This window comes from Oncorhynchus mykiss, chromosome 5 (assembly GCF_013265735.2).
Source record: "Oncorhynchus mykiss isolate Arlee chromosome 5, USDA_OmykA_1.1, whole genome shotgun sequence".
NCBI lineage: Eukaryota > Metazoa > Chordata > Actinopteri > Salmoniformes > Salmonidae > Oncorhynchus > Oncorhynchus mykiss.
In genome coordinates this window covers 34,107,928-34,122,789 of record NC_048569.1, presented here as the reverse complement: position 1 = coordinate 34,122,789, position 14,862 = coordinate 34,107,928, and the positions used below count along the sequence as shown (strand labels likewise).

The window sequence follows — 14,862 nt, the reverse complement described above, 5'->3', positions numbered from 1 at the left end:
AATGAGATGTTCGACAAGTATGTGTCCACATACTTTTGGTCATGTAGTGTATATCTATGTCCCAAATGGCACTCTATCCCATATTTAGTGCACTACTTTTGACCAGAGCCCATAGGGCCCACTATATAGTGAATAGGGTGCAATTTAGGATGTAGGCTATGAATAAAATTGTCCTTCAATATAGAATGGTTATTAATGCTTTTCCATGTCATAGTCTACAGAGACATTTCAATGTGTGAAGTGTGATGTGACAGCCAAACACACTATAAATACAGTTTCCATTTAAATTCAGCGTGAGTGAATGTGTGACACTTTCTAAATGTCTACTTTTTTTCTAAACTCTACTTTTTGAACGAGCTGATTAACTTATTCAACAAGGTTATTCCAAAGGTATTGTATTCATGATGCATTTATGTATTTATGACTCACAAGTCCATGCTTCATTGGCAGATGGTGTAAAGACTGATAACTGGGGGATGAATGTACCTTTGTAGCACCATGGTAATAACAATGATTTCATGAGTAAAGTGAGAATGGGCACAGAATGGGCTGATTACACATGCTACATACTGGCACAATTGCTTTCGATCAGTCATTCGTCTCCTGATTCATTCCTTCCTTGATGGCTACCTCATTGAAATTGCAATAAGCTTTTTAAATTCTCTATTCAGTATTCTACTTGTCTTAAGAACACAGATACACTGTTGTGATCTGGTCAATTGTTATGGTGTGAAAATTACAGTGCTGTGTAGTAAGACAAAGCAAAATTATTAGTTAGTTACTATCCCCACTGCAATATTGTATTGTAAACGCAATGAACCCACTTCTTATACTCAATTACATTCACAACCACGTCCATTGCCACAGACCAACCAACAATCCAATGTCACTCAGAGGGTAGAGGATTACGCATCAGGGGACAGGAAATGGGTCCAGTGTTTACAATAAAGTATTGCAGTGGGGCTTTATAGGTCAAGTCTGGGCCTGTGATCATGTGACTGCCGGTTTACAACTACATTCAGGTATTGGAGGTGCTTTAGTCTTGGTCTTATTACACAGCACTGTAATGTTCAAACCATGGCTGGCACACCAGAGAGCTGGAGAGGAGAGTGGACGGACAGGTTTTAGTTCCAATCAGACACTTAAAGGCATGATTTAACTAATCATCTTGCCACCTAAACTCAAGGGCGGACACTATAAAATAGGACAATAAAGAGTTTGATTAGTTCAACCGGGTGTTTTAATGCCTGGCCGGGGGAGAGGACTGCAGGAGCTATGAGCTACTGTACAGTCGTGGCCAAAAGTTTTGAGAATGACACAAATATTAATTTCCACAAAGTTTTCCGCTTCAGTGTCTTTAGATATTTTTATCAGATGTTACTATGGAATACTGAAGTATAATTACAAGCATTTCATAAGCGTCAAAGGCTTTTATTGACAATTACATGAAGTTGATGCCAAGAGTCAATATTTGCAGAGTTGACCCTTATTTTTCAAGACCTCAGCAATCCGCCCTGGCATGCTGTCAATCCACATCCTGACTGATGGCAGCCCATTCTTGCATAATCAATGCTTGGAGTTTGTCAGAATGTTGTGGGTTTTTGTTTGTCCACCCGCCTCTTGGGGATTGACCACAAGTTCCCAATGGGATTAAGGTCTGGGGAGTTTCATGGCCATGGACCCAAAATATCAAGGTTTTGTTCCCCGAGCCACTTAGTTATCACGCTCTCTCACTTTTGCCTTATGGCAAGGTGCTCCATCATGCTGGAATAGGCATTGTTCGTCACCAAACTGTTCCTGGATGGTTGGGAGAAGTTGCTCTCTGAGGATGTGTTGGTACCATTCTTTATTCATGCCTGTGTTCTTAGGCAAAATTGTGAGTGAGCCCACTCCCTTGGCTGAGAAGCAACCCCACACATGAATGGTCTCAGGATGCTTTACTGTTAGCATGACACAGGGCTGATGGTAGCGCTCACCTTGTCTTCTCTGGACAAGCTTTTTTCTGGATGCCCCAAACAATCGTAAAGGGGATTCATCAGAGAAAATGACTTTACCCCAGTCCTCAGCAGTCCAGTCCCTGTACCTTTTGAAGAATATCAGTCTATCCCTGATGTTTTACCTGGAGAGAAGTGGCTTCTTTGCTGCTTTTCTTGACACCAGGCCATCCTCCAAAAGTCTTCGCCTCACTGTGCGTGCAGATGCACTCACACCTGCCTGCTGCCATTCCTGAGCAAACTCTGTAGTGGTGGGGCCCCGATCCCGCAGCTGAATCAACTTTAGGAGACGGTCCTGGCGATTGCTGGACTTTCTTGGGCGCTCTGAAGCCTTCTTCACAACAATTGAACCGCTCTCCTTGAAGTTCTTGATGAACTGATAAATGGTTGATTTTGGTGCAATCTTACTGGCAGCAATATCCTTGCCTGTGAAGCCCTTTTTGTGCAAAGCAATGATGACGGCACGTGTTTCCTTGCCGGTAACCATGGTTGACAGAGGAAGAACAATGATTCCAAGCACCACCTTCCTTTTGAAACTTGCAGTCTGCTATTCAAACTCAATCAGCATGACAGAGTGATCTCCAGCCTTGTCCTCGTCAACACTCACACCTGTGTTAACAAGAGAATCACTGACATGATGTCAGCTGGTCCTTTTGTGGCAGGGCTGAAATGCAGTGGAAATGTTTTTTAGGTATTCAGTTCATTTGCATGGCAAATAGGGACTTTCAATTAATTGCAATTCATCTGATCACTCTTCATAACACTCTGGAGTATATGCAAATTGCCATCATACAAACTGAGGCAGCAGACTTGAAAATTAATATTTGTGTCATTCTCAAAACTATTGGCCACGACTGTACAGCCCTGGAGACAAGGGATGTCTGTGTCTCTCTGGGCTTACCACACAGATCCAAGAGATTACTTCTAAAATGGGTGACAGAATTTTCCTTGGGGTACATTTTGCTCGGATCGGTAGAGGCCTATCACTCTAATCCAACAGTGACAGTCGATCATTGCTGACTGTCGTTCCAGTAATACTGTCTGCCAGTCTAGACACACACCTCATCTTTAGAAGGTAGTCTTCTGCTCCACTGGCTCCCTAAACCTGACTCATTGTGACTCCGTTTTCCCTCAGCTAATATTCACTGCAGTCTGTTATCACTCTGTCTCTAGCCTGTCTCTCATTCTCTCTCTCTCTCTCCTCTCCCTTATTCTCTCTCGCTCTCTCACTAATTAATTATCTCCTTAATGTTTTTCTATCCTGATCACTGGCACATCGGTCTCTCCAGTTCCTCTTTTGACAGTGACCTGTGAAACAGAACTGCGATCTAACCGTAGCCTCCGGCAAGGGTGCTCTAGGATTTTATACTGCTCCTTTTCTATCTCCAACTTTGTTGCTACATTCTCTCAGGGTCCAGAAGAAAAGCGATAAGAAACTGGAGACAAATACAGCACAAATGCAGTCAAGTACCAGTATGTCCTTTTCTTAAAAACAAGTATATGCAATGTAATAAACTGATAACCAAATTCGATTTCAAAGGTTTAATCTTCCGGAGAGATTAATATCTACTGTATATTTTTTTCAATCAATTCAACGCAATAACTCCTACTTTCAGTGCAATACCAAATAAGTCATGATTTAGTCTTATACACACCGTGTCTGAAAGCCTTTCAGCCTGCTGGATGAGGCTTGGGTCATAGTGGGCAAATCAATGCTAATGCATTTCTTACCTATTTTCCTACAGTGTAAACAAGCCATATGAATTAACTATGAGTGGCAGATCTGTCGGGTCCTGTGCCATTGCCCTAGCCTGCTGTCATTAGAAAAGCTCCTCTTGGAGAGGGGAGAAGATAGATGGCAATATCAGGCGCTGTGCCGCTTGGCTGCCAGTCAAGTCCAATTGCATCCATTTGAAATGCCAGTTTAGTCAGGTAGAACTATACTTAGAGGAAGATGACTATTGCCTAGAACCTAATTTCACCCATGTAGAGTGCACCTTAATTCACCCACATCCACAACAGAAAATAAACACACATACACACACAAAGGAGCGCACGTACACACATACAAACAAATGTAGACACACACAAACACACATGCAGGCATGAAGACACATGGCCAGGTGCACACATGCACACACACTAAAGCACGCACATACTGTACACATACACACATGCACACACACACAAACAGCTGCCATGCTCAAAGCGACTTAGCTACTTCTCAAACACATAATCACACACACACACACACACACACACACACACACACACACACATACACACACACACACACACACACACACACACACACACACTCAAGTATATATTCAAACAAAATGCTAATTTAGGACATGGACAGCTGTGTGTATTGTAGAGTAGAACAGTTCTAGAAATGAAGATCAAATTAACTCTATTGAGTCATACTGCAGGCATTTTCTAAGAGTGATGGCAAGAGAGTAGTTTTGAGGTTGACAACAACAAAACAACGACTTGGCATGTATAATACACTTTGAAGCAAATAAAACATTTAGAGTATGAAAATGAATATGTAGCAATGTTCTGAAAAGCCAAGACACAGCCAAAACTCTCCTATCCTGGCTCCACAATCTTCCGCAGAGTGAAATAATACGCAGTCAAGCCCAACAGTTCATAAATCATTGAGATGGCTGAGAAACAGGCAAAAAGGACAACTCCACTCATTATAAAAGATAGATGGATGGCGGAATAAATCGTACAGCCGCCAAGACATGACAGACCAGAGAACACACAACTCTAAGACAGAGTGCCAGAGAAGGGCTGACTGTGTGTGTGTGTGTGTGTGTGTGTGTGTGTGTGTGTGTGTGTGTGTGTGTGTGTGTTTGTATGTCTGACTTTATTTGAGGGTTATGTACTATTCATCGTGGCTGTATAGACAGATACAAGGCCTGTGTGTGAATTGGTGTGGGTGAGCGTGTGAGTCGGCCTTGCACAACATCAAATCAAATCAAAATGTATTTGTCACATGCGCCAAATACAACAGGTGTAGTAGACGTTACAGTGAAATGAGTACTTAGAAGCCCTTAACCAACAATGCAGTTTGAAGAAAATACCTAAAAAAATGCAAATAGTCTGGGTAGCCATTTGTTTAGGTGTTCAGGAGTCTTATGGCTTGGGGGTAGAAGCTGTTTAGAAGCCTCTTGGACCTAGACTTGGCGGTCCGGTACCGTTTGCCATGCGGTAGCAGAGAGAACAGTCTGTGACTAGGGTGGCTGCAGTCTTTGACAATTGTTAGGGCCTTCCTCTGACACCGCCTGGTATAGGTCCTGGATGGCAGGAAGCTTGGCCCCAGTGATGTACTGGGCCGTACGCACTACCCTCTGTAGTGCCTTGCTGTCGGAGGCCGAGCAGTTGCCATACCAGGCAGTGATGCAACCCGTCAGGATGCTCTCGATGGTGCAGCTGTAAACCTTTTGAGGACCTGAGGAACCATGCCAAATGTTTCCTGAGAGGGAATAGGTTTTGTCCTGCCCTCTTCACAACTGTCTTGGTATGTTTGGACCATGTTAGTTTGTTGGTGATGTGGACACCAAGGAACTTGAAGATCTCAACCTGCTCCACTACAGACCCGTTGATGAGAATGGGTGTGTGTGCTCAATCCTCCTTTTCCTGTAGTCCACAATCATCTACTTTGTCTTGATCACGTTGAGGGAGAGGTTGTTGTCCTTGCACCACACGGTCAGGTCTCTGACCTCCTCCCTATAGGCTGTCTCATCGTTGCCGGTGATCAGGCCTACCACTGTTGTGTCATCAGCAAACTTAATGATGAATGATGGTGTTGGAGTCGTGCCTGGCCGTGCAGTCATGAGTGAACAGGGAGTACAGGAGGGGACTGAGCACGCACCCGAGGGGCCACCGTGTTGAGGATCAGGGTGCCGGATGTGTTGTTACCTACCCTTACCACCTGGGACGGCCCGTCAGAAAGTATAGGATCCAGTTGCAGAGAGGTGTTTAGTCCCAGGGTTCTTAGCTTAGTGATGAGCTTTGAGGGCACTATGGTGTTGAACGCTGAGCTGTAGTCAATGAATAGCATTCTCACATAGGTGTTCCTTTTGTCCAGGTGGGAAAGGGTAGTGTTGAGCGCAATAGAGATTGCATCATCTGTGGAGCTGTTGGTGCGAGCACATGGACTATGGGGGTCTCCTTGAAACATGTTGGTATTACAGACTCAGACAGGGAGAGGTTGAAAATGTCAGTGAAGACATTAGTCAGCGGATGTTCGGACTACACGTTCGGGTAATGCGTCTGGCCAAGCGGCCTTGTGAATGTTGACCAGTTAAAAGGTCTTACTCACATTGGCTGCAGAGAGCGTGATCACACAGTCGTCCGGAACAGCTGATGCTCTCATATGCATGTTTCAGTGTTACTTGCCTCGAAGCGAGCATAGAAGTTATTTACTGTAGCTCGTCTGGTAAGCGCCAGCTCTACCCTTTAGCTCAGTGCAAATGTTGCCTGTAATCCATGGCTTCTGGTTGAGGTATGTACATACAGTCACTGTGGGGACGACATCCTCGATGCACTTATTGATAAAAGCCAGTGAATGATGTGGTGTACTCCTCAATGTCATTGGAAGAACCTCGGAACATATTCCAATCTGTGCAAGCAAAACAGTCCCCGGCCACTTGGACCACCGCTTCTGGTTGAGCGGATTCCTGTTTGCTTATGTTAAGATGGAATAGAGCTCATTGAGTGTGGTTTAGTTCCAGCCTCGGTCTGTGGTGGTAGGTAGACAGCTAAAAATAAGGATGAAAACTCTCTAGGTAGATAGTGTGGTCTAAGGCTTATCATGAGATGCAAAATATTGACACTTCCTTAGATATCCTGCACCAGCTATCGTTTACACATATGCATAGGCCCCCGCCCCATGTCTTACCAGAGGCTGCTGTTCTATCCTGCCGATAGAGTGTATAACCCGCCAGCTGTATCTTCTTAATGTCGTGGTTCAGCCATGACTTGGTGAAACATAAGATATTACAGTTTTAATATCCCATTGATAGGTTATACGTGCTTTCAGTTCCTCCCATTAATCTTCCAGCGATTGAACGTTAGTTAGCAGAACGGAAGGCAAGGGCAGATTAGCCACTCGTTGCCTGATCCTCACAAGTCATCCTGATCTCTTTCTGCAAAACCTACGCTTCCTTTTCCAGTGAATCACATAGATTTGGGCCTGGTCGGGTGACTATAGTATTTCTGTTAGGACTTCTACAAATGGTGCGGTGGAGGAGTCAAACGTAGAGAGCAGGTAATATCGTACGTGAATCTATTTATTCCAACGACAGCGGAGACATGGACATGCCAACACTAGGGCGTAAGAAACCACCCGTCCAAAATACACAGGACTAAAACTGTCCGGAAAATAATGAGAATACACTTCTACACCAACACCAAAATAACAGAGAACAAGCCCGCACAAATACCCAGCGGGCCTAGTGCCCTTAAATAGCCTACAAACAAACACTAACTCAAAACAGGTGTACCCAATTAAACCCAATAAACAGAAACAAGCGGAAAGGGAATCGATGGCAGCTAATAGGCCGGCGACGACGACCGCCGAGCGCAGCCCGAACAGGAAGAGGCACCACCTTCGGCGAGATTCGTGACAATATCCCTCGTGTCCGACTCATTGAAGAAGAACTCCTAGTACAATTTGAGGTGAGCAATCCCAGTTCTGATATTCAAAAGCTTTTTTCGGTCATAAGAGACTGTAGCAGCAACATTACCTACAAAACAAGTTATGAACAATGCGAAAAACCAAATAAAATAGTATGGTTGGTTAAGAGCCGACTTTAATCAGAACCTTGCTCCTTGCCAAGGTCAGCTTTATGCCAAGATCTGTCCATACCCAGCTTCCTCTGACTGGAAATGCCAGGGTAGTTTCCAGGGCACACAAATGACTTTAAGCGTCACTCACTTATTTTATTTATCCTTCACCCCTCTTTTTGAATAGACATCTAAATTACTGCACAGGCCCTGGTTTTAAGAGTCCCTGTCACCTGTCAGGCTGCCTCCATAGCTGATTCAGAGTCAGCAGGCCACTGGCAACAGAGACCGGCCAATCCCTGCTGCATAATTCAATGCTGTTCCCAGATCTGTCTCATTAAGTGTCCTGGCTGGGGTCCATGGCTCCAGCAGAAGGTTCTATGCGTTCTCTGGTTTCTTGGTACCGGGCAGTGGGGCCATGCCTTCATCCCTCCATTCCTCCATCCCACCTCCTAAGTATGAGTTACTGGAATCAGGGTTTTGTCATATCTGCTTGGCTGCCCTGTTCAACACACTTTTTTGGCTTGCCTTTGAGTTTCTGTGTCAGTGGTTATTTCATTAGAGGAGTGATGAAGTGGGGCGACAGAGGTGGGGTGACAGAGGTGGGGCGACAGAGGTGGGGTGACAGAGGTGGGGCGACAGAAATGGGACGACAGAGGTGGGACACACACACACACTGACCTGCCAGGTGAGGAGGGCAGGTGACAATCACTGCTCTGCACAGGTAGGAGTGGGTGGCTGTCATCACCTTGGCCTGCTCAGCGTCCTGTGGGACAGACACACAAATGCATGTACTGTACATGAACACGCACACACAGACAAATCAAATCACAAACACATATAATAGTGTGTACATCTACAGCATACAGTATACTATACAGCACAGTAGCTGTGACAGACAGGCAGCAGTAGTATTCCTCTCCAGTAAGCCAGGCCAGACCAAACCAGGCAGCTCTCCGGGGGCTATCTGCTCTGAGGAGCCCATTGAGATGACCAGCACAGAGATATGGAGGCACAGTGGATTTTATAGATGGCCCTGGAGGGCAGGGCCCCAGTGAGAAATATAATATTGCCGTCCATAATGGATGACCAAAACTCTGGACACTCCGGGGAAGCCAATATGTTCTTATTAAGGGAGAACGCTGTGGGGCCAGCAGTGTAAAGCCAAGTGGTACCATGGTCATGCAGCACAGAGGACATAAAAGGAATCATTGAGTTGTTTTGAAAGCCTCATTAGGGTGGTGCATTTATATGGTCCTTTTACCTTGTAAATAATCAAGTGTTTTGTCATTTTAACCTTTTAAATAATCACATTTTTCGAGAATGGCTATTAGATGTTCCTTTTAACCTATCACGTAAGCAAGGTATATTTTGGTCTCTATTATCCTTTTTATAGATAGGGTAATTTCCTGTAAACTGCCTTTCATCTACAGTAACTAGCCAAATGTATAACCTTTTATCCACTTCCACCATGTACACAAACACTCAAAGGTCACAGTGTCTCCACTCAATAGGCTAACACACATTTCCAGTGAAGCAATGCAATGCCAGTGCTCCGTGGTGCCTCTCAGTAGCATGAGAGAGAGAGAGAGAGAGAGAAAGAGAGAGAGAGAGAGAGAGAGAGAGAGAGTGAATGGAGCAGAACAGACAGAGACCCACAAGGAGATGGCTTGTTCCCTGTCTGAGGTGACTGTTATCTCAGTGTCACACCTCGTCACTCACTGAGTGAGCTGTTACTGTACGTTACCTGCCATATGGCCGTCACAGCCTTGCCCAGCCGGACACTCTCCCACCCAATCTGCTGGGCTAAACGCTCTGACAGCTGCTGGGTTCCCCCCTGTGGACACAGAGCAGCCTTACAGTCCAATGTCTGTGTAGTGACAAGACGTGTAGACCATCAGTGAGCTGAGTCTCACTTTTTCTCTTTCCCTTTCTGTACACTCTCCCCTAAATCTCTCTAGCTCTCTTTTCAATGTCTCGTTCTCAAAGACACAACGGAACAGGAGAATTCTCCTGTTTTTCCATAGAGAGTAACGGAAGTCACTTCTATGACACCTATGTCATTGGTGGAGCTGCAATTCCCTAAATCCCAACCCACTCTACTCCTCTCCCTAACCCACTCTGTGAGGGTCAAAAGACCATAGGCTGAACTCAAGTCACCACCACCATCAGCGGTCCCCTACTCTACCCCATGTGGTGCCAGAGAGAGAGGCAGAGAAAGCGGTAGAGCCCATCCCAGGTCACCTTGACCCTGAACTCCTGTGCTGAGCCTGGGGTGCTCTCCAGCAGGCACAGGACACCTCCAGCTGCTGCAGCATACATGAGGAAGTAGAGGAAGGACATCTGATTGGGCTCCATACCAAACACAACCCGGCTGCACACACCCATCTCCTCCTTCATCTCTGGAGACAGGGAGACAGAGAGAGAGAGAGAGAGAGAGAGAGAGAGAGAGAGAGAGAGAGAGAGAGAGAGAGAGACAGAAGAGAGAGAGATAGAGAGAGAGAGAGACAGAGAGAGAGAGAGAGAGAGAGAGACAGAGAGAGAGAGAGAGGGAGACAGAGAGAGTGACAGAGAGAGAGAGAGAGAGGGAGACAGAGAGAGAGAGAGAGAGAGAGAGAGGGAGACAGAGAGAGAGAGAGAGAGAGAGAGAGAGAGAGACAGAGAGAGAGAGACAGAGACCAAAACTTATATAGCTCAGTATTTGTATTATTATTTATTTCCTCATCTTCATCAAGGGTGCCAATCATTTTTCACCTGACTATACGTAATAGATGGTTCTTCTAAGAGATGTGGCCATCCATCACCCAAGCCCTCTGGCTGTGCCTGAGGCAGGATGCACATTACCCAGGAACACTTGAGAGCATCCTCTAGGCACGGTAGGGGAAAATCAAATCCATTCATTTTCTAGCAGGGCAAACGTATAGTGGAACACCCAGCTCTGAATCTGTAATAAACTCAATTTTAAACACTTCGACCTGATTTTTCGTTGGTTCTCGCGGTATCTTGACCCAAATGTTGGACCGTATCCCAGCTCTGCTGTTGTCTATACCCACACTATTAAAAAACAATAACAATTTAAAAAATCGACAACAAGTCTTTGGTGTACTTGCCCTTTGTGTTGTTTTGTTGGCAAGTTCTTAGTGAGTGGGGTGAAGTGTGAGAGGTGGTGCTGCTCACCTTCTGTCCAGGCATGTTTCTCTATGTAGGAATGTAGGGTCATACTGTCCAACTCCTGGGCATTGGGGGTCTTCATGGGGTCCTCCACTGACACTGTGGAACTCAACCTGTCAATCTGACACACAGCACATACATGTATGCACACACATTAATGATAATGCATACACATTAATGATCTAAACCACTGAGACAGCTAAAAGCTTGATGTAACAGACAGAGACAGCTAAAATGTATGTATTAAGGAATATAACAGTATTCACTATTCATATTTTCTGCTCTGGCTTTGGAACTATTCTTTGAAGCCGCTTTTAAAAAAATCTTCCTGGTGTTCACTGGATACGTTAATGTAACGGTGTTGCTTCCATCCCTCTTGCCTCAACCTGGGCTCGAACCAGGGATGCTCTGAACAGATCGACTGTCACAAAGCAATGTTACCGTCCCTCTACAAAACTCGCAGCTATTGTTGAGCGAGGGAAACAACTTCTTCAAGGTCTCAGAGCGGGTCACGTCACCAATTGAACGTAACTAGCTCGCAACGCTAACCAGCAAGCCATTTCACATTGGCTACATTAACATTGTGTTTCTGTGCCATGATTATGAAGCGAGACCACACTCACATTAACACAGCATGATTAATTTAAAATATAATTAACACATCCCATTTAGGGCATCACATCAATTCATCACATAATTAACAAAACTACTAGGACGATGTTGATTAAGTTCATCTCAAAATACAATACAAACAATTAATTACTTTTCTAGACAAACAAATTCATGTTTGTCTAGTATTCATTTGTTTAAGTGAGTCATCAGCACAGGCTGAGTATTTTAATTAGCTGTTTCTCAGTTTGATTTACTGTTAGATAGACCAGAGGTTTTCAAACCTCTTTGGAACCCCCAGCATTTTGCATGAATTTTAACTATTCCACAGCTAGCACACCTGATTCAACTTGTAAACTAATTTTCAAGCCCTTGAATAGCTGAATCTGGCAACATGCAACAATTTCAACAATTTTACTGAGTTACAGTTCATATAAAGAAATCAGTCAATTGAAATCAATTCATTTGGCCCTAATCTATGGATTTCACATGACTGGGCAGGGACGCAGGCATGGGGAGTCAGGTCCAGCCAATCAGAATGAGTTTTTCCTCCCAAACCGCATTATTACAGACAGAAATACTCCTCAGTTTCATCAGCTGTCCGGGTGGCTGGTCTCAGACGATATTGCAGGTGAAGAAGCCGGATGTGGAGGTCCTAGGCTGGCGTGGTTACACGTGATCTGCGGTTGTGAAGCTGGTTAGACGTACTGTCAAATTCTCTAAAACGACGTTGGAGGTGGCTTATGGTAGAGAAATTAACATTACATTCTCTGGCAACAGCTGTGGTGGACATTCCTGCAGGCAGCATGCCAATTGCAAGCTCCCTCAAAACTTGAGAGATTTGTGGCATTGTGTGACAAAATTGCACATTTTAGAGTGGCCTTTTATTGTCCCCCAGCACAAGGTGCACCTGTGTAATGATCACGCTGTTTAATCAGCTTCTTGATATGGCACGTCTGTCAGGTGGATGGATTATCTTGGCAAAGAAGAAATGCTCACTAACAGGGATGTAACCCAATTTGTGCACAGCATTTGAGAGAAATAAGCTGTGTATGGAACATTTCAGGGATCTTTTATTTCAGCTCATGAAACATGGGAACGATACTTTGTGTTTATATTTTTTGTTCAGTATGATTCAGGGCTACAACACAATTGTGAAACGTCTGGAGGTCTCAGAGGAGAGGTTTGAAAAGAGTTAGTCCCCTACCTTCCAGACGAGCTGTGACAGGTCCAGTAGCACCAGTGTAGAGAGGGCAGGGATACTGGTGCTGCTGCTGCGAACCTTGGCACGAGGACCACCAACGTGGTGTACTTTCTTGCCTGTGGTGTATTGTGTGTAGACCTCCAGGCCAAACTCCTGAATGAGGTCCATGACGTATGTCTGAGTGCTGAGGTAAGAGGGACAACAACAGTTAGATTAGCAGAGTGATCATCTTTTGACTTTGATTTTAACAGCAAGGTCAACCGAGACTAAATATAAAATCAACCCACTGGGCAAAGAAGTTAATTCAACGTCTATTCCACGTTGGTTCAACGTAATTTGACGTGAACGTTTTTGGGATTCAACCAGTGTGTGCCCAGTGGGAACATACATTGTCCATTATTTCATCAAAAATGTTTCAGTTAATTTATTCATTTCTTGATTTGAATGTGCTGAAAATAAATCTATGATGAGGCTGATTATTTATCCAAGCTGAGGCTCAGTAGTGTGATTCTGGTATGCACCCTCCCTCTTTTATCACAGTCCGCTGAAGTCTCTAAACTCCTGAGAGAGTGACACATTTAAACTTATGTGGTGCATGTCAAATGATCACTTTCTTTCCCCATAATAAATAATAGTCTGTTCCATGTTCTGACTGCATCCCTCTACTACCGTAGGTCTAAGAGGTTCCTGTCCTCTTTGCACCACCTGACAGACGACACAATGACAACCGTCTTAGCTGCCTGGGTGCAGCAGTGGCCTCTACCAGTCTTCGCTCCAGGTCGATAGTAATCTATATAATCGTTCTAAGCCTGTGTCTAAGTGCGTCCCAGTAAGTCGATTTGTAATGATTTCTGTCCTGGATGAGGCCCACTATTATTCTCCTGTAGTAATCATGTCTCCTTTTTGGGATGTATTGATAGCAGCTTTTGTGATTTCCTCAAAGCTCTCCTACTTTGCAGTACTCTCGGAACACAGATATGTCCTGTTCTGTTTTGTTCATTCCCTCCAAAAGCTTGGGAATGGGACTGTGTGAGAGGGAATTTCATGGGCCTTTTTCATAGGCTTATGCAGTATAATGGAATATCAATGACTGAAATGTACTGTACTAGTTGGCACTTCCACTTGTCATCCTTATGAATGTAAACTATGTATGAACTTTGTTTCTTTCCAAAGGTAAGCAAAAATCAGTCAGTCCATGTTCAATGTACTGCAAAGAGGCACATTAATTCCCTTCATAATGCCACTGCTCTGCTTGGCTGGATGACAAATTACCATTGATAAATTGTTCTTCATTACTTCACCATTCATCATTTAGACAATGTTGTTGAGATGAAGCTACATATGATGACAGGTTTGGTTTCTTTTTAAATGTAATCCGTTAGTTACTAGTTACCTGTCCAAAATTGTAATCATTAATGTATTTTGGGGATTACCCAAACACAAATGGAACAAACTTTTTCAATGCTGAATTGAACGTCAATGAGAAAACAGAAAGGTCTCATTAATGTATTTTTTTCCCCCAAACATCCTTTCTGAATTATGAAGTAATCCAAGAAATAATCCTCTTGTTTTTCAAAAGTATTTGTTTACAGTTATAGTTTTTTTGTAGGCCCAATCAGATTACATGTAAGCCTAATTGATTCTTCACCCTACATTGATTATGAAGTTAGGCTAAACCCAATTGTAACACCTCCAATGTATGAAATGATTTTGCATTTACCACTACCGCACTGAGTGACAAGGCACCATTCCAAGTAAACTCAGTGGTAGAGGTAACATAGTAAATGTAAATTCAGGATATGCCTATGAATATGTTGTGTTTTGTATGGTATGTATAATTTATGGGGGTCCATCGTCGATTTCGTATGATATGAATTGCAATTCGTAACATATCATACAAATTATAATTGGTAGAATATGTTATGAATTGAAATGTGTACAATATGTAAAACATTTGCTAAACATATGATATGTTACGAATTCCAATTTGTTAGGTGACTAACATTAGCTAGGCTAGGGGTTATGGTTAGGGTTTAGGGTTAGGAGTTAGGTTAAAGGGTTGCGGTTAGGGTTATGGAAGGAAGG

General features: G+C 43.9%; 1 protein-coding gene across 2 annotated transcripts in view; it reads right to left on the bottom strand.

Moving 5' to 3' along the window:
• The window catches only part of si:ch211-127i16.2 (probable flavin-containing monoamine oxidase A), a 40,147-nt gene that overhangs the window by 24,537 nt on the left and 748 nt on the right, over nucleotides 1–14,862 (bottom strand). For both annotated transcript variants that reach the window (XM_036977324.1, XM_036977325.1), the window contains exons 3-7: nucleotides 12,781–12,961; nucleotides 10,971–11,085; nucleotides 10,038–10,195; nucleotides 9,541–9,630; nucleotides 8,475–8,559 (exon numbers count right to left, since the gene is read on the bottom strand). In XM_036977324.1, the coding sequence (XP_036833219.1) occupies nucleotides 8,475–8,559; nucleotides 9,541–9,630; nucleotides 10,038–10,195; nucleotides 10,971–11,085; nucleotides 12,781–12,961 (629 nt within the window). The remainder of the gene's footprint in view (nucleotides 1–8,474; nucleotides 8,560–9,540; nucleotides 9,631–10,037; nucleotides 10,196–10,970; nucleotides 11,086–12,780; nucleotides 12,962–14,862) is intronic.